The sequence below is a fragment of the Peromyscus eremicus genome, chromosome 4 (assembly GCF_949786415.1).
Source record: "Peromyscus eremicus chromosome 4, PerEre_H2_v1, whole genome shotgun sequence".
NCBI classification, from domain to species: Eukaryota; Metazoa; Chordata; class Mammalia; order Rodentia; family Cricetidae; genus Peromyscus; species Peromyscus eremicus.
Genome location: NC_081419.1, coordinates 7,768,671 through 7,788,612, shown reverse-complemented (window position 1 = coordinate 7,788,612; position 19,942 = coordinate 7,768,671). Strand labels below are relative to the sequence as shown.

The window sequence follows — 19,942 nt, the reverse complement described above, 5'->3', positions numbered from 1 at the left end:
AGTGTTCTGAATATGCCCCAAGGTGAAAGTCAGATTTGTGCCTATTTTCTCCAGGCCTAGCATTTGTTGTCATTTTAAAAATATTTGTTTTTATTATTTTGTGATTATGTGTATGATTATTTTTATGTGTAGTATGTACATGTAAGTGCAGGTGCCTGCAGAATCCAGAAGAGGGTGTTGGGGCCCTTGGAGCTGGAGTTGTGGATGGTTATAAGCCATCTGATGTGGGTGCTCCACAAGAGCATACTGTGCTCTTAACTGTTGACCTAGCTGCCCAGCCCTCGGTTCAGTTTTTAGCTGTACAGGGGACATGACATGACAACATCAGCCATGTCCGGCTGCACATTAGCTGCTGCCCACCCACCCCACCCCCACCCCCACCCCCACTCCCACCCCCGCTGCTGCCCTCAGCTGTCTGCAGAGACGGTAGGGTCTGCTGCTGCCTAGCAGCGCCGTCCCCATTCCTTGTGACCACTGGGTCCACAAGATTGATGGTCACATTTTAAAAATTCACACAGACCTGGAATCAACACTAGAAAATACGGATTTAAATTAGCAAGGAAAAGGCAGAATCAAAAGAAATAAATTGTGCTGGCAACTACTGTCACATAATAAAATGTCATCTGTAACTGAAGGGCTTTTGTACAGGGCTGTCTGAGGCTTAGTGGCCATGTTAATTGAATAAGGTGCCTCACACTGACTCGGGGGCAAGAATGAAATTTCCCTTAGCATCTATTTAGCTGGATCTGTTGTTGGCACAGCGTGATGCTCATCTGTTCCAGAACGCCAGCCCCTCTGCACTGATGTAATGGCTCCAGAAGCAGCATCCAGCCCCAGCCCTGCGGGTACAGCCTGTCTCCCCGGGGCAGGTCCTGAGGAAGAAAAGCTGGACAAAGGCTCTCTAGGGTTTGGAGGCTGCGCCCATGCCTGTCTGTCAACCAGATGGTGGACAAAGTGTCACCGGACTCAAGTAGCAGTGTTGCTCACTGATGATCCCTAAGACTCCCGAGGGGAGGGCAGCTTGCCCCTTAGATTTCCTGGTCATTAGGGTGTCTCCACAGCCACTGTGTCTGCCCATGGAGCCCACTCCTGTGATCCTGCTGTTTCTGTTACACAATGGCACCAGGTCACCTCCTGGAATATCTTGGTGGCATTTGAAGCTGTGCAGCCTTTGACACAGCTGCTCAAGAGCTAAGCAAATGGACTGGCCCTGTGAAGCCCCGTCCCTCCCTTCCCTGCCACGGTGCAGTGCCATGATCTGGATTTGACCGTGCCTGGGGCCGGCAGGTTCCAGTGTCAGTGTGGAAACTAGACTGTCCCCTCTTTTTCATGGGTGCCCGCTTGGCCCATCCAGCAATCTCCTAAGATTTGTACAAAGACCTTGAACTGTTTGAGCACACAGTTGTCCCAGAGCTTCAACTGTCCCCCCATTGTTTGATGTCATCGGCTTTATAAGCCATGCCACAAGGAGAGTATTGACTGTTGATGTGAAGTTATCCTTGAGTCAGAGGGGGCTGCATTTTCCAAACCATTAACCAGCCCAGTCCTGAGGATGAGAAGGAGGCAAGTGGGAAGCCTTGCTGGAAGAGTCCCAAAATTATCCCTAATTACAAGTCAAAATCAAATTTATTCATTCAGCAAGTCCTAGATAATTTTACAGGATCTCCCCTGAAGTGTGCAAGTGCAGCTTACAGGGCTTTGTTCTCAGCACTGGGGCTCTCGAGGGGAGAAGAAGTGATGGAGATCAAATTCTTCTCCACAGAGGGAGGGCTGTGCAGGAAGCAAGGGGGGCATCATTAGAAAAGAATTCATGGGAGGGGGCATCTCTTCACCGGTAGCCAAGGCAGGCATCTGTGAGGCGGCCTGGCCGGAGAAACCAGCCTCTGGGAAGCTGCAAGAGAGTATTCCTGGCAGACAGAAATAGCAAGGGCAAAGGCCTGAGCAGGTCTGGGATTGGCGAATGTGAGGGTGGGAGCTGGGCTAAGCTGGCAGGGCCTCACAGCCAGCGAGGTGCAATCTAAGGCAGGGGTAGTCCTGGTGGGTTGGCACTGGCTCTGCTCTCAGGCCCTCAGGAGCCAGGACTTTAGGATGGCGGCAACTTCAGGAAGGAAGGTTGATGTGAGCTCACCCTCTGAGGGTAGAGTCTGTCCTGGTGATGAAGGCGTGGGGGCAGCTGCGGCGGCTGGTCACTGCGTCCGTAGTCAGGAAGCACAGATAAGCACTGCTACACAGCTTGTTTTCTCCTTGTTCAACCAGGGGCCCCAGCCTGTGGCGTGGTGCCACTCGTAGTTGGGGTAAGCCTTCCCACCTCAATCTGATCTGGAAACTGCCTTTCTGGCATGCCCAGAGACTTGTTTTCATCGAGATGGAAAATCCCATCTCTAATCCCATCGCGTTGACAAGATTAACCCTCGCACCAAGTTAAAGGGTTCACTGTGAGTGGTACCTGCTCTGCTTACATAACAACCTTTGTGTGCTGGGAGATGGCACATCCTTCAGAGGCCACCCAGCTCCGGAGTGCTAGCACTGAGATTGAATCCCACATCCAGTGAAGTCTGGAGGGCAGTGCCCTTGACCCACAGAGGCCAGGCCGCTAGCTGTCCATCTGTGTACAGTGGACTGTCACTTGGGGTTGCTGTGCTAGTGTGTGGCAGGGATCTTGGGTCTGTGGCATTGCTGGCTTCAGAAACATGGCCAGGACACTGCCATCCTGCCTGAATGACCTCTCTCCAAGTTCTAAGGCAGCATACCTTTAAATAGTAGTTGCTATTACCTCTAGAAGACACGGGGATCCGCTGTCTCTCATTCCCAAATTTCTTACTGGTTTTGCTGTGGAGGGGCCTGTTCCTCCTCCGTACGTTATCATCTGTGGAGAAGTTAGGCGTTGGACGTGAGGCTGGCACCCTGTGTCTGACACTAGGAACTAGAACTCCAGACTCAGCTCCTCTTACCTGAGCACTGGGGATCTCTCCTCAGCCCCAAGTCCCTGCTTCCTTCCTGAGAGAGGAATGCATGCAAACAACGTAGAAACTTGATTTCTGTTTAATACTTGTCTGCTGAGTGGCTCCTTCCTCAAAGATTTAGGCCTGCCTTTGCGCTCTCTTAGTTCCACATCCCATACCCCTCATGTCACCCCACGTACATGAACAGAAACTCTCCTTTCCCCTCGTGAGTTCCTGGCCACTGTGGCTGTCGTGGCTGCCACAGCCCCTGCCTTCTTCCTTCGCCCACCTGCCTCTCTCCATGGCAGAGAAGCATGGGACCCACAAGTCCATTTGGGAAACACCACCCAGAGAAGTTCGATGAGGGAGCCAGCAGCAGTTGGTACCGCAGAAGGACCGAGAGGATTAAGTTCAACACTTGATTGGGTTGACAAGTAGTCAATAATTGCTCTGAGATAGAAACTGTCCTAGCAAATGGTGCAAAGTTGAGATCTGGCCCTGCTGTTGAGTACAGCTCAGCCCTGAGAGAATACAGTCAGGCAGGCGGTGAGGCCTTGAAGGGTGAACAGGAATTCTGACGTGATCGCCCCACCAGCATCTTCACTCTGAGCAATAGCTGGGTATAGCCCGAGCATAGGTGACTGAGCTATTCCAAGCCAGCCCCTAGGCATCCCTCCAGGAAGTTAGTGGTGCTTGGTTGCCCGCACCTGCTGGGCCCTGTACCCCATCGCAATAGCTCTCCTTGCCAGTATTGGCTGGAGGCAGCCATGAGCATGTTGAGTAGTGTGGCTCACTTCCACTCTCTGCTCACAGGCTCCTACCAGCTTTGTGGACTTAGGGAAGGGGCTTTCCTGAGCACCTCCTGAGTCCTCGGGCCGAGGGGCACAGGACACAGTGGCTCAAAACAGGGTGCCATGCTCACTGCCAGAGGTTGCTGGTTTCCTCAGTTGACCTGATAGTGAAATACTCGCCAGCTGTGGTGGGTGTGGAAGCCGCTGTTCTGAGCCTGGGTGTTTTGGTCATACTGATGCATTGTATGCCACACTGAGGCCTGGGCCAGGTTGCCTGGAAGAAGATGGCTGCTGGTTCCTTGAGAGGCCAAGGCTGGGGGAGAAGATGGAGGTCTACAGAAGCACCTGCCCTGGCCACTGCCCACCGCTGGTCAACTATGGATGACGTCATGTGCTTTCGGAGTCCAGGGGCCACTGCACACTCCTGTAACCACCTTTCTCTCCTGTCTCTCTCAGGCACATCTCACTAACACTACCGGCTACCTTCCGAGGCAGAAACAACGCCAGTACAGACTATGAGTACCAGCTCTCCAATCTGTATGCCATATCAGGTATGCCGGCCACTGTAGCAGGCCAGTGCAGAACTGTGCCTGTGGCCACTTTCTCCATGCTGCTATGTCTCACTCCCCCCCTGTCTCTCCCCGCCCCCGCCCCCCGCCAGGCCTGTCTGTCCCTTCCCTGCAGGACCTGGCCTTCCCTTCCCTGTGTGTTGGAACTTAGAGAAAGGCCAAATGCATGTCTGGCGGCTGACGATGGACCATGTGTGGGTGTTTGAGGCTGAGGGAAGGTCGGGGGATACTCACCACATACAGAGCAGTGCCGGGCTGCCCTGTTCCTGCCTCTCCTCACCTCACTTCTCAGAGCCTGCATGTGTCCAGCAGGGACACAGCCTCTTCCCCCTCACTCACCCAGTCTGTGCCTGTGGTTTCTGTGCTCAGCCTCGAAATGGATAGTGTTACTGTGGCAGGGACTTCACCGGGGAGGGGAAGTGGGTCGGCCTCGCTGCAGAACCGAGATTCATGGGGTGTGAGGCCGTACAGGTGACTCGCTAAGAACACAGGAAACCCACAAACGCCTCCTGTCGCTGGGGCCCCAGACAGAGGTGTCTGTCTGTCAAGGGAATGTGGTAAATGGTTGCCACTTACCAGCACACATCCTTAATGCTGAGTGACATTTCGAACATGGGAACATGACATTCATTCGTGTCCCATAATGAATCGGTTATTTAAAGGTAATCTCCCCCTCTCTCTCCCTCTCCCTCTCTTTTCTTTCTAAAACTGCAACTTTGGGTTACTAAATAGATGAGCTCCAACAGTGGCCTGATTCTTGTCACTGTGCGTTCCTCTTGTTATGATCACTCCCTAATAGGTTTGGATGTGAAAGCAAAGGCAGGTTGTTCCATTTCTTGGAGTCACTCCTGCTGGGAGGGGGAGCCCCAAGTCTAGGCCCTGGCTGCACTCCAGGAGCAGGACGGGAGGGTGAGTGTGTGGGGAGCATGGCTTCTGCACCATGGCTGTTTTAGGGGCGTCATCAGGGAACTTAACAAGTGTGGGAAGATGGCCTGTTCTGTACAGAAGCTGACTATTTCCCACATGCTCAGTGGCAGAGTGGTTCGTAACAGGACTGTGAAACCCAGGTCCACTCCCCTCAGACCATGCAAGGTGCCCTCACACACTTCTTGTCTTCGGCAGCTTGCAAATCTTCTGGCTTTGACACTGGGCCACACCCACCATCCCTGTATCCTTATGGACTTCCCAGCTGTTCATGCTTGCTCAGCAAATGGCCCACACGGCACATGCTCTGGTCTGGTAGGAATGTTCCCTCTGCCTCTGGCCCACTGGTTCTTCAGTGCAGCTTTGATGAAGTGTTGACTGGGCTCATCTCAGCTGCTGGTTTAGCAATAAATAGCAAGGTAACAGCCTCGGGACACAGGGAAATGTCAGAAACTCCTAGTCCCATTTATGTAAATGACAATCTGGGATTTTCTCTCCAGAGGTAGTTGAGGCTTCAGCCCAGGCCACAGAGCTCAAGTCTCCCTGACAGCTGTAGGCACCAAATCTCTCTGCCAGGAGCAGGCTTTCACAGTGCCACCAGAAGCACCCTGCAGGCCCTGGGGACTCCACAAGGCCTGCAGGCTCACCATGGTACCCGGGCAGGGGTCTGGGAAGTTCATCTGCCTCCTTCCATCCTCCCATACTGGCTGCCTGCCTCTGTCTTGTTTGACTCAAGGGCACAGAGACCCCCACATAACTATCTGGTACCAAGTGACATACATCTCAGTTTGGCATAAAGAAAGGGTTTCCAGAGGTTTAATCCAAAAACAGTTAAGGTGCCATGTGCCCCAAGCAGCTTAGCCCAGTTCTGACTCTCCACAGTAAGAGTTCAGCCAATCATGACACGAATCACCAGACTTTCTCTGCCCAGCTGCCAGCACAGGCCACTCCACTCTTCCAGTGCTCAGCCCTGATGCAAACTTCTGGCATGCTCTCTGTGGTTTCTGGAGATATCGACGATAGCCATTTGTCTAACTTACAGCCCTGTGCTGAGATAAGGAGATATCAAAACACTGGAACTAGAAATGTGAAAAGGCAGTCCTGTTGGATAGGTGTGGGGACACTTACTTTCCAGTGTTGGTTCAGTGGCATTTAGTGGTACGGATCCCTCTTCCCTGGGCCAGGACAGTCTCCTCCCACCCTGATGCCTACACAGAGAGCCTTAGCTCAGAGCTTCTGTGGTGGCAGCAGAGACCATCCAGGATGCTGCCAGGCAGGCAGAGAAGTACTAAGCCAGCATCTGCTCTGCCCAGAAACCGTGTGAGAACCCTTCAGTGTGTAGTCACATGATCTGCCACCTGAATGCTTCCATGGCCTATGGCCACCCGCTCCAGCCAGCCTGTCCCCTGCCTGTGAGGCCCTCCCTTTCACACCCACCCAGTGGTTTTCGGTGCTCAGTACTCACCAGGCAGCTTGGCCATGATTTACTCAGTCCAGAGGATTGTTTCTTGCTCGTGGAAGAGAGTGAAGAACTTTGGCTCGGTGCTAAAATTCTAAACTATTTATATCCCTTGTGCCCTTGAATCCCTCCCCGCAAAACAAGCTGTGGAGCGGTTCTTTGGCCCTCACCCTCCTCTCCTGGGACTGCCTTCTACAAAGTTCTTACAGATGTGCTTTCTCACCTATCAGAAGAGGGGAGTGCCCACCAGGATGAGGACTGTTGCTTTTAAAAGTAATACTGTAAAGCGGACAGAGAAGGTGTGGGGGGTGTCTCTCACATGTCCAGTACAAGGATGCCCTACAAACTGTCTGTCCAGTGGCCTGGCTTTTAAAGCTAGCCATAAATAAAGTACACAGAATGTTGCCAAGTAAGAAAAAAAAAAACCACGACAGCTGAATTTTCAATGAGCTCTCATTTTTAAGATATAAATTCTAGAAAGATCCACACCGACATGTGTAGGGCATTTTCCTCTGACTGTGGGCGAGCAGTTGCCTGTGTCCCTCTCACGCGGTCCTTTCCGGAGTGCGCTCCATAGACATAGGAATATCTCTCTGCATGGGCCTCAGCATCACAAGTGGATCTGACAAGATCTTCCACAACCAACCCTATAGACTTCCCTGGCTAACATTTTTCTTTTTGAGTATATCTTATTTTTAAGCTACTTTTAAAAAGATTGGTTTCTTTTTATTTTATGTCTATGAGTGTTGTCTGCATGTCTGTACATGCACTGTGTGCTGCCTAGTGCCCACGGAGGCCAGAAGAGGGCGCCAGATCCCCTGGACTGGAGTTGTAGATGGTTATGAGCCACCCCATGGGTCCTGGGAATTGAACCCAGGTCCTCTGGAAGAAGAACCAGGGCTAATAGCCACTGAGCCATCTCTCAAGCCCAGCATCTCTTATTAATGAAAAGTTTTCTATTTTGGCATTTTATCCCTGTCAGCAGTAGCAAGGACAGAGAGGCGCAGCTGCACTCTGTTGCCTGAAGTGTCTAAGTTCTTTTAGGAACCTAGACTCAAGTAAAACAGGACACTGTTGGGTTTGATACTAAAAGGGACTTCAGGATGAGCCAGCATGAAGCAGGGTTGTACTTTTATTAAACTAGAGAGACACCTGTGGGAAAAATAAGGCACACTCAGAGCATGGGCCTCAACTCAACATCAGCCATGTATACTGTTTCAGTGGCTCTTGGGTTAACCTCAGAGGGTTCTTAAGAAACCACCCCCTCCCTTTTTGATAACTAAGATTGTTTGTGGACTCTGAATGTTCCTTGGATAAAACTCAGATCCTCTACAGGGTTTAGGACGTGCACTTTTACTGTAAGGGGGTTTCTGGTGAGACTCCTAGAAGACTGTAGGTTTAGGGGAAGTGTGTTGGGATTTTCAGTGCTCAGCTAGTTAGAGCCCCAAATACATACAACAAAATCAGCACGCATGTGAGGAAATGATAGGGTGTGGGGAATAGGATGGGGTGCTGGGTGCAGCTGGCTGGCTCTCTGGCAGTGAGTTCTGGATTTGACTCTCAGTCTCTGGTGGGGAGGTGCTAAGTGTTCTTCTTCCTGATCACAGAGAATAACCCTTCCTCCCAGGACAGCTCCAGGTATGCTCTCCTGAAAGCTGAATGAAATGACGGAGTGGTTCTGCATGTGCGTGTCTCGCTACAGCCAGCCTTGTCTCCTCAGTTCTGCCGTCTGTAAGATGCCCCAGGTGGATAATAATCCCCCAGATACAGATTGAAAGTAGCAGGTCCATCAGGCAACTTTGTACATGGATGAGAGAATTATAAATATTTACATGGGGGGGTGTTTCATAGCACCCTCCCCAACTTTCTGTGCCAATAATGGTGTTTGATGGGAACAGTTCATACAGCCCTGGGGAAAGGTATCCATTCTCAGTTGAAATGACCCACACCACTTGAGACCTCTGTGAGATGCATGTTAGGGCACTGGGTACTCCTCCCAGCCTCCTGCCTGTAAGTGGAATACTATGCCAGGTGTCTACCAGGAAAGGCACATCTGTACCAGAGGACTCCCGTGAGGAGGGACTTAGCCAAGGGGACTTGATGTCACTTTCCTAATCCAGGGTGCTTCTTCAGTTCCGTGGCAGATGTGCTTAATGAACAAGCCCCCAGAGCTGTGGAAGCTGGCCGCCCAGGCCTTTGTTGGCTACAGTTACAAGCTTTGCAAAATTGCCTCTTAAAATTTTTTTTGAAATTAAAATATAATTACATTGTTTCCCCCTTCCCTTCCCTCCCTCCACTTGCCTTTTAAACCCCAGAAAACTAGGTTTTTTTGTTTTTTGTTTTTTTAATAAAAGCTAACATTGGAGTTTAAGGTAGTAAAATTAAGCAAATACAAGTGAAAGCTGGCAAGTGAGGAAATCCAAACTTCCCAACACGCAGGTCCCGAGGAAGCACCACAGTACAGAAACACCAGGGCTAGTGCCCAGCAGAGGTGGGGACTCATCCTTGTCCACCACCCAGGCAGGTGGCCCCACCGACAGCATCACTGGCCATACACCAAAGTGAAAGGCACACCCAGATCTGCCCTGGCTCCCCACTCCCCAACGTTAGGTTTCCCCCACCACCACCCCGACTTCTCTTTGATCACTAGAAAAACTGTCTTCTTGACCTCTGTGGCTACTCTCTTAAAAACCACTTCCTTTCAAGACGCTTGATACCAAGGAGGGCTGAAGGTGCTTGGGTCAAAGTCCGTCCTCTTGTCAGGGCAGAAAAGAAGACAATTTTGTCTGAAACACAGATCTGTGCATGAGCTGTGGAACTCTGACGTGGGCTGTGAAGGCACGAAGCAATTAAAAATAATTAATGATTTCTGAGGATCAGCCTTTCTCCATGCAGTTTTAATCCAGTTCTCATTTAAATGGGAAGATGGACATTTAATTATCAGTATTATGAAACTCGTGATTTATACATTTCATCCAATGGGATAAAATTTCTGCCAGCAGCTCTTTATCTTGTGGTGAAGGGTCTTGGGGGTGGGGTGCTTCATGGCAGAGAGTCTGTGTGTCTCAGGGACTACTTGTTTAAAACCTCGCCACCACACAAGCAGAACATTTCATCCCAAACACGGTTCCTTTCATTTGGAGTGATTAGTCCTCTCTCTCTCTCTCTCTCTCTCTCTCTCTCTCTCTCTCTCTCTCTCTCCCTCTCTCTCTAGGTGGGGAGAGGGGGTAAAAAATGAAACTGGATGTGATTGCTCATACCTGTAATCTCAGCATTTAGGAGGTTATGCATGAGGATTGCTGTGAGCTCTGGGCCAGTCTGAGCTATAGCGTGAGGCTGTATTGCAGGGTTGGGATGAGAGATCTGAGGCTCAGATAGCAGGGCAGACCTGTGTGGTATGCTGACCCTGGTCACTGGTGCAAAGCGGTGAGGTCTTGGGTAACAGGATTTGCACTTGAGTCCACTTGTGCATATGCTCTGGGTCTCCTTTTAGCTCATGCATGGGTTGAGTGGGTCACCAATGATCGCCACCAAGGGAAAGCACCTTGCCTATTGTGGGAGCACATGAGGGACACTGCCTCTGCAGTCCCAGTGTCCCTACAGCCTTTGTCTTTGGTGGACATGCACTCATGGCCTGGGTGATGTTGCGTTTCTGACCTCTGCTTCCTTTTATCCTCTATTGGGGTGCTCAGAGACACCCAGAATGAGTTAGAAAGGGGTTAGGTGAATTCTTGGGTATGCAGCGAAGGTCTCAGCAGAGAGTGGCAACTTGACACAGCCACAGAGTGCAGTATGTGGGGAAAGTCCCTGAACGCAGTGAAAAGCGTGACTGACGGCAGCTCTCGGGTCAAGAGGAAGTAAGTGGTGGCAGAGGTGGGAGGGACTTTTGTCACCACCTGTGCTGGCCATGGCTCACCTTGTCTGCTCGTCTGCCCCAGCCCCGACTGACAATGAAATTGAATCTAAAGAAAAATATAATAAGGAAAAGAAGAGCTGAGCAGAAGCGGATGGGGAATTGATCACCCAGTGTATTTGTACATCCTGCTGTAAAGGGGTGGTTGACAGGTGGCCAGGCTCGCTCTGTACACAACCATGTGTGTGCTGTCAGGCGCACGCACGCTGCCTTGTTTCGATTGATGAATTGCCTGCTTTCTTGATTAAACCTTCCGTCACTTAAGAAACAAAAAGCCTGTGTTTAGATGGCAGAGTGGGACATGTCAAAAAAATCTGTCTCCTTTACCTTTGTGCAGATGTGGGCACAGACTGTAACATGTATTATTAAAATGAATGTGGCATTTACTGTGCATTATTCCTTCCCTGGGAGAAAGGACTGTAAATTATATGCTAATAATAAGCTTTAACCCTTTCGAAATGCAAAAAGATTTAAGAGTGCAAATACTCACAGAGGCCTGGCTAATTGGATGTGCTTTTGTACATTCACCATGGTCGCCATGTCACGGGAGTTAATGAACACTACGCACAGGCACATTCACGGGGCACTCAGAGCTCAAGCCTTCTGGAGCTTTGCGGCTGCGAGCGTTTCCACAGGACTCCACAGAGGGACTGAGCCTGACACCCCCGCCCATGGCTGGCCAGTGCCCTGTGAACCCTCAGCACTGAGTGTTGGTATGGCCCTTCTTCGTTTTCTGCATCCCCACTTCATAAAGCTTGTGGTCCAGCCCAAGCAGGTGCCTGGGCATGCTGAGCGCCCCCACAGCTCTCCTGCTTGACCAGGCCTTTTCTAACCCTCACTTCTAGCTGCCCAGGTGGGAAATGCTTCCTCCAAGCACAGCTTGGGCCCTTCATTCTTCTCAGGTCAAACTGACATGTCTCCCCATATCCCCGGGCCATTAGTGACTACATCGTCCAGACCTCACCTGCCTGGATTGACTGCCACCTGACACATGGCGCCTGCATCCTGCCAGCCCCGGTCACTCTCTCGGTCCTTGCCTTTGTCTCTGCTTTTGCACCAGGCACAACAGCAGTTGAGCCCACTCACCTTTCCCAAACTATCTTCAAAGACCTAGTGTCAAGCTGCTCTCAAAGCCTTTAGTCCCCTCCAGTCTGCTGCCATCCTCCTGGCTCGCCCCCATGCTGCCTGTGCTGGGCGTCTTCAGCAGACAGACAGACGCCTGTTCAGAAGCCTGGAGGTGGCCTTCTCCACTTTCTAAGCCAGGAAGATAGAGGTAAACGATGTCCACAGGAGGAGCAAGGCTGCTCGCCCTCCCTCCGTTGGTTATCAGACTCCAAGGGCCAGGGCAGGCCCCGGGCTCCCGTGATCAACAGGAGGCCTGTTGACAAACAAACCATCGTGTCGCTGATGGGACACGTGTTCAGAGTCTTGATACATGCTACCCAGCTTTCAGAGAGGGAGCTGCTTGGAGCAGCCTCCCAGGCTGTACACTGAACAACATACATCAAGCGTCCCCTGGAGCCTTGAATCATGATAGTTCAGGCGAGTGTCACAATGCTGTAGTTACTCTCACAGCTGAGAAATACAAGAACTGTCCAGCCCCACCCCACCCCACTGCGAGAGGATTCAGGGCTTGATATAAAAACAATTTGCAAGGCAGGAAGCTGTGTAGGATATGGGTGCGGTCCATACTTCCTTTCTCTGCAGGGCATGATCTGTGGAGGAGCCCAAAGATGACTTGGGACACACTGGCACGTGCCTAGCATGGCCTTCACCGTAGCCTGCTTCTCCCTTACAGAGGTCTGATGGATATGTTCTCTTCTGAGAAAATATGTCCTCCCCCACCCCAATCCAGAAGATCAGGCAGTAAAGGCTCTCTGCCACAGTTGATCCAGCACCTCTGGAAGCCAGGATGCCGACACGCATCATCACTTAGAAGTGGGCTGTTTTCTGTGGCAGACAGCCCACAGGCCCTTTCGGGGAGGCGACAGGATGACGGCTCAGGGGCAGGAAGGAGGGAAGTGCCAGGCAGGCAGAGCTTGCCAGCGTCTATAAAATCTTCCTGTATGCGCCTTCGGTGTATGCAGGAAAAATGCTTGATGGGGGCTGACGGCTGCCCAGGCCTGTGTGCACGCCTGCACTCTGCAGGTGGGGAGCACCAAGACGCATTCCAGTTCCGTCATTGTGGAAAATAAAAATATTATGAGGTGGCAGGTACTTCAGAGCTCTTAAGAAGGTAGCCGCCTCCCACTGCGTCCTCAGTCTGTGTTTGGTTTGAAAGCCTGGTGGAACATGGACAGCAATGCCTTAAATTCAGAGGTGAGGCAGACAAGCGCCTTGGCTGGACCTTGGTGGGGACTCACAGAGAGGCTTCAGGTTGAGTTCCCTTCCAGGGATCTGAGGAGCACCAGGTCTGGATGGAAGCCCATCCATCTCCCACATCAGTTTGGCAAAAACAGCTGAGTTGTCTGAGACAGGTGTGGTCACACCCGCCAGGGCCATAGGTACCATGGATACGTGCAACTCAAGGTGGTCTAAGATACTGCCTGCTGCTTTGCATCTACAGCCCTTAGATGTCATGGGCACTCTGTCCAGACACCACCCTGACAGAGAAGGGCTGGTCTGGGAACTCCCTCTTCCCCAGCTGTTTACCTTCTCTGTCTGGCAGAGAACACCATTGCAGACTGGCCCAAAACATTCTAGTAACCAAGGACGTGTACTTAACCCCGGCTCTTCTGCTCTGGACTCCCCTGCCGGGGTCTGCTCTGGACGCCGCTGTCTGGAAAGGGTTGTGTATCAGGTTTACCTTCTGTTCCCCTCAGCTTCTCTCTTGGTAATAAGCCATCAGCTGAGAAGGGAGAGGGTGTGATTAAGGTAACTTCTTTCATTTAAATGTGTTTAGGGAGCTGAAGTTGGTGTTACTTTATTAAAATGGGTTGAGTTAATTGAAATAATGTATCTAATAATTCCCACCCTCCCCAGTATGTGTGCAAGGCTCTGGTGTGCACTTTTTTGTGCACTTTGTCACTAATTTAAAATGTATGTCCTTCCCAAGACAGCCCTTCCTAGGTGGCAGGAGGAGTTTGGAGGGAGGGATCTGCTGGGAGTTGTACCCAGGGCTGAGATTTGAATTCAGGTTTGGACATCAGGCCCTGAGGCCAGGACTCTTGTTCAGTCTGGACTGCTGGGTGTTCCTTTCCCTTTGTCGAACTGAAGGGTGAAAGTGTACAAACCCAGAATGATTCAGGCAGGTATCAGGCTGGGCCTCAGTCTGTCTGAAATCACGAGTAGCCCCATCCTCTGGGACCCAGTTGGAGAGAGGCCTTGAACATATTGTTGATAGGATCTCTAAGTCCCAAGGGCATCAGGAATGATGGGCTCTGTGGGCCGCTTGGTTTGAAGTGACCTTGGGCAAGGGGTGAGTTTGTCCTCTGCCTTTGCTCCCCTCTCTGTGGAGGGGGATGTGGGTGGGTTTGGGTGAGGATTGGATCCATGCACAGGAGTGTTGCTATACCACAGCACTCTAAGGCCCTCCCTGCCATTCTCAGGCCCTGTCCAGGACAGGTAAGGAGTATAGGAAGCATCGTCAACACCCCTTATCAGTAGGTGGGGCTACACTGGCTGTGCTGTGTAAGTCTCTGTCTAGAGATCTCTGGGTACCAGTGTCCCCTTGTGGGTCTGTGAACCTTCAAGTGCTGGTGGGTAGCCCCAAGCCCACCATGCCACATGCTGGGATTGAACCCTCAACATTCCTCTCCCTATTGTGAGCTTTACTGTTCCTTGAGTTCCTACTTCTGTCCACCGGCAGGAGTCCCATCTGAACTGGTGACCACCTCAGTGTCACCTGCCTCTCCTTCCTCAAAGTTCATTCTCTAGCTCAGGCCTCCAGAGGGCCATCCTTCACTGAAGTCAGAGCCAGGAATAGTGAATAGCTGCCAATGCTATGCTCCAGCCACCTCTGGAGAATCCCCAGCCTAGGACCCATGATCCACCAGCCCACTCCCTTCACCTCACACATCCCTCTTTCTGCACCCACCTGGCCTCAAGGATGTGAGGCTCAGGCTGGCGCCTTAAGATTTGCCAGGCAATGGCATAGGCATCAGCAGGACCAGCCGCACAGGTGCGGGTAATAAGCTCAGAAGCCGCCTAGTGTCTCACACCAGAGTCCTTCCTTCTCTGGGGACATATGCGTCTAGCTTCTGACAGCTGCACAGAGGAGCTCCCAGCCCACTTAAGAACAGCAAGCTGCTGCCGCCAGAGCACCTGAGTCTCCCCAGCCCCCGGCTCAGCTCAGCTTTCCTTCAGCGCTGCTCTTCCTTCCTCTTGGTTATAGTGGTGATGATCCTAAGCCCCCTTGTTATTTATTTCAAACAAACAAACAAACACATAAGTAAAGCACCTTCTGTCCTCCAGCCTGGGGTTGGGATGGAATTACTTATCACATGTCACAGAGAATGAGACTCTTCGAACTCAGATTTGTCTGACCATCGTCTCTGAGACGGTGAATGATGCTGAACTTGCCTCCAAGGTGAGATCCTTTGTTGGCGAGCACTTTCTCACGCCTGGCATGCTTTACAGCATGAGCAATCTCTTGATCCACTGGCGAGGCGACATCCATAATCTTGAATGAGAGAGTAAAGCTTGCCTTGTTGGCCCTACACATCGCTTCTGGTGACACCCGTAGGCATCCTTAATTGCTCACTACCTAGAGGCAATAAACAGGCTGGGCTTTTATGTTCGTTCCCTGTGTGTTTACTTGAAGTATATCCAGTGCCAGCAGAACTCTGTCCTTAGAGAAGGCTCTTTGTCTTGAGAGTCACCTGGTCCCCAACTCTTGCTGTCTCTGCCGAAGGTGGTGTCACCTTTGTAGGCTCAGGGCAGGTGGCTTCTTAGGCCAGTGAGCTTCTTGGTTGATTTTGGTTCTTGCAAAACTTTGGCCTTGTGCTTGATTGCCCAGTTCTAAGGAAGGAGCCCAACCTTTGGCTGACATGTCTTGTTCAGGGCCATTCAGGGCTGGGAAGATGTTGGGTCAGTAGAGGGAGGGTTTGTGTGAGGACTTGAGACCAACTCCCAGCAACCACGGGGAAAAAAACAACAAAAAAACAAAAAACTGAGAGTGCCGAGGAGTCCGAGACAAGGTTCCCTGGAGCTCATGGCAAGCAGCCTAGCTTAGTGGAGGGCTCCAGGCCAGTGAGAGACTGAAGTGGACAGCCTTCCTGAGTAATGACACCTGAGGCTGACCTCTGACCTCTGTCCTCTGTCCTCCACACACATGTATACACACACACACACACACACACACACACTTGTCTTCACAGCCAAAGTTCAGCTAGGAGAGCAAAACAAAGACATCTCATTTCCCAGCATGCTGAGCACCTAGCCCCAGACCAGGTACACAGGAGGTACTCAGTATTTGTGGTCTTATTCCAGAGAGGAACTGGTCTTAAAGCCATTCCTGCCTGATGCTGTCCTGTCCAGACGTGTGACTAGAGATGAGTTATGTAACATCGCCATTCCCTTTTCTCTTTCATAAGTTTGAATCACATTTTTCTCTTCTGGCATTTATCAGATTAGAAATAACATCCACAGAGGGCACTCCAGAAATGGTAGCTGGGTGGGTACCTTGCACTTGCCCAGAAGTCCTGCTCTCACTCAGCCTGCTGTTCAGCTCCCCGTGGTGTCCTGAGGGCACACCCGCCCTCCTGCCTCTGACTATCTGCCTGAGACTCCAGTTTACTGGGTAAAGATGTTTTAAGGTTTCAAGGTTTTGGGTTTGGGGCCTGCTCAGCTTATCTGAGATAGAATCTTATGTGTGCTCAGGAAGTTCCTGTGTCAACTTCCTCCAGTGTCCAGGCAGGAAGTCATGGTCACTGTTACAGGTAAGGCAACGGAGGCTGAGATGGCTCAATTCTTCAGGCTACTTTTTTTTTTTTTTAAGATATTGTACCTTTTATTTTGATTTAATGAGGACAGACATTTTAATCAGAGGTTAGTCATTTATTGTTGCAAACTATTGTTTTGACTCATCATTTTTGCAGATAATTAAATGGTTGAGTTGGCACAGTGTGTCTACTTTATTAAAACAAGTAATTTGGGGGGGGGCAAGAGATGCTATTTTTTGGATCACTGCACAAGAATTGCTTTTATCTTCATCTCTGAACACGGTTTTCGGCTATTGGGCAGAAAGCTCTTGTGTTCTTTCTGGCCTAGAGGGGACTGGCCTTGCCAGATTGGATGTGGCCACTCTGCCCTTTGAAACAAGAGCTGCGGTATAAATCCTACCTCTTACCTTCTCAGAAGACTTGGGTTTTAATTGGATTGGGGGAAAGAGTCTACAAATTATGAACTTTGCTGAGCAGCAGTTCTTAATTGTAGCCCTGGCGGTGGGTGGAGTTTAAAAGTCAATTACTGCTGGTCCTATTACAATTTACACACTAGGATTTGAGAAAGTCTGTCACTTAGTACAGAAATGAAAAGGTTAGCGTTCCAGCTGGCGCGCTCTCTGACCCTCCATTTGTAAGTGCGTTCGCTACACGTATTTGTATGTTTGCAACTTGTAGCTGTGGGCTCCATCGGCCCGCTGGATTCCTCACCAGGACTACCCTTGAAGACTGGTCCTTGAGAGCCACTCAGAACAGTTTTGCACACAGCCTTTCACCTGGCCGTCCAGTCCACTTGTAGGCACTGAGGCCAGCTGGTGCCAAGAGCTCCCAGATCACTCCACTCAAGGGCTGTGAACTAGTCAGGGAACGGCCCTTTGGGGTCCATTTTTAAAGAACAAATTGCTCACAACATTTGCTTTCTTTGATTTTTTTTCCCTCATATTTGTGTCCTGAATCAGTTAATTCACTCATTAAAAGGATTTATTTTGGATGTACCAATTAAAACTTTGGAGGCTAATTTTTTGCTGAGCAGTGCAGACCTCTGAAAGCACAATTTATAACGGCTTCTACCCTTTTCCACAGAGAGTTGCCTGCAAGGACTGTAACCCCAGCCAGTGCTGAGAGAAGTACAGAATTGCCACCGTTCTTTGTCCTCAGCTCAGGCTGCTGCTGTGGGCTGGTGTCTCAGCCCAGCCCACCCATTGTTTTAAGGTGCCGCCAAGGCTGCAGAGTCCGGCCCAGCCCAGGAGCTCTCGCTCTGTTTGTTTGCTTGCAGAAAGCCTATAGTTAATTTTTTTAATAGGAAGCTGCTGTGTAGTTTGGATATTTAAACAGTTATTAACCGAATGACAATTAACAGATTGCATAGACAGATTTTCTTTTGAAAACCTCTGAAATTGAGTACAGTTTGCAAAACTATCACGGCATAGTAATGACAATGAATTTTGATTTCCCGGAACTGATATTAGACTCTTTATTAAACTATGTGCATCTGCTTTTAATTTACTCCAAATAATTGGAAAATGCAATGAAGCTTTCCAATTAAAGCACGGCTTTATGCTGTTTAATAATACCCCATAATATTATAGCTTATGAAGTGACAGGTGAGTTGGTGTATGAATAAAACATAAAGGCAGCAATAAGGGGCAGAAAACCAGAGACAGTTGTGGGGATTTTAAATGCTGGATGTAATTTGCATATATTAATCTCTTCTTTTCAGCCTTATCAGGCGTTCTTCAGTATTTGAAGTTAAAATAGCGTTGACAGGCGGGAGTACGCTTAGTTTTTTCAAGGATTTATTACTTGTATAATTTCTGATCTTTAATAAGCAGATATGACTGATCCTCATACTTCTATAGAAATCGGTTAATTGTTCCAGATGGCGTGTACTGATTATGCAAAATTACTTTTCACACCGTTTTTTTTTTTTTTTGTGATGGAGTTTGGAGTAAAATTAAATTTTTTATAGCCTTCTTATCATGCTGTTTTACAGTGGTTTTTCCACAGAAGTTGAATTTAATCTACTATATTACATTGACCAGCACAGTTATTCTAATGTAGCGTTTTGTGATTTGACAAAGAATAATAGAACACATTGCTCATTGTTCCTCACTGTGTCCCTAATAAAAAGGAGCTCCTGTACACGGAGCGTGGCTGTTGTTTATGAAGAATGCCCTCGTTTGCACTGTTAAAAATGCAAAATTGTGTTATGGAGTAGTTCCTTTTTAGGAGAGGCTATCTGGAGAGAGGGAGTAGAGATGGGCTTGCTGCTTTCCAGTTCACATGCAGGGGGAGGAGTCTTCTTTTAATGACTGCTGTATTTGAATTGTGTTACTTTCTTCTTTTGAGGGTGGGGGGAGCCTGCATAATCTCATTCTATTAAGAGAAATGTCGTGGGTTGACTGGTCTTGATTTGCATAATCCCAGAAGCCTTCCATAATTGAATAGCTTGCATAAAAGGTGGTCATTTGGTACAGGGCATCAGGAACGATTTAGTTCTCACATCTTCCAAGGTGTCAGTTTATTGCCAGGCATCTGAGCTGGTAGCAGGTCTGAGTCATCCTTGCTCCCAGTGATATTCATGACAACCAGTCCTGGCTAGTATCTCCACCTTCAGGCTTGCTGCCAGCAGGGTCTGAGACACCTCGCAGACTCATCCTCGAGGGCCCCATCCTCAAGTCACTGCCTTGATTCAAGAGTCATGCAGGAGGGGGTAGCCAGTTTTCTCTTGCATTAAAATTCCCCATTTTGGTTGGGGCTGGGTTTGGGTGTGGCTTAGTGGCAGAGCACTTGTCTAGCATGCCTGACGCCCTAGGCTCCATCTCCAGAACTTTGAAAAAGAAGAAATCTCATTAAGCTATGTATTATTTTAAATACAGTATAGATAATCTGAATTTTGACTTGTCTTCCAAAGAGACCCCGTGGCTCCCTTTTGTGACCCACAGCTCCTTGTGAGGCCAGCACCCCAGCCACTCTGCAGTCCTGGAAAATGTGATCTGGTTTGAGCAGACTTGGAGAGGATTTGGTCTGCTTAGGGACTCTAAATCCCCCCCATCCCCAGGGGAAGCCATCCCTCTTCCAGTAACCACACCAAGTGGTCTTTACACGGGGCCCTGGCATGGAAACAGGACTTCACTGACACCTCCACAAGGCAAACAGAAGGTCGCGATGCTGCAGCAGAGTGTGTCCATCTGGATCTGCCGATGAAGCGCTGGACACAGGCAGAGAGCAGCAGGGGGCAGAGTGCTGGGTGCCTGGATGCACCTGTGACACGCATCCATTTTGTTGATTCCGGTCTTCAGAATATGTTTGGTTGAATTCTATTTTCATTCTGGTCTGAAGGAAATTTAAAGTCAAATGTATGTGGCTACACCCATGAAACCACACAGGAAGAAATGTAGTTGGGGAACCCGGAGCAGTTGCATTCTACAGCACCAAGAGTCTCTTTCCATCTTCCTTCCG

General features: G+C 49.9%; 1 protein-coding gene across 1 annotated transcript in view; it reads left to right on the top strand.

The window, feature by feature from the left end:
- Positions 1-19,942, top strand: part of Mvb12b (multivesicular body subunit 12B) — a 160,152-nt gene that overhangs the window by 81,750 nt on the left and 58,460 nt on the right. The window contains exon 7 of the mRNA XM_059260114.1: positions 4,190-4,284. Coding sequence (XP_059116097.1) covers positions 4,190-4,284 — 95 coding nt within the window. The remainder of the gene's footprint in view (positions 1-4,189; positions 4,285-19,942) is intronic.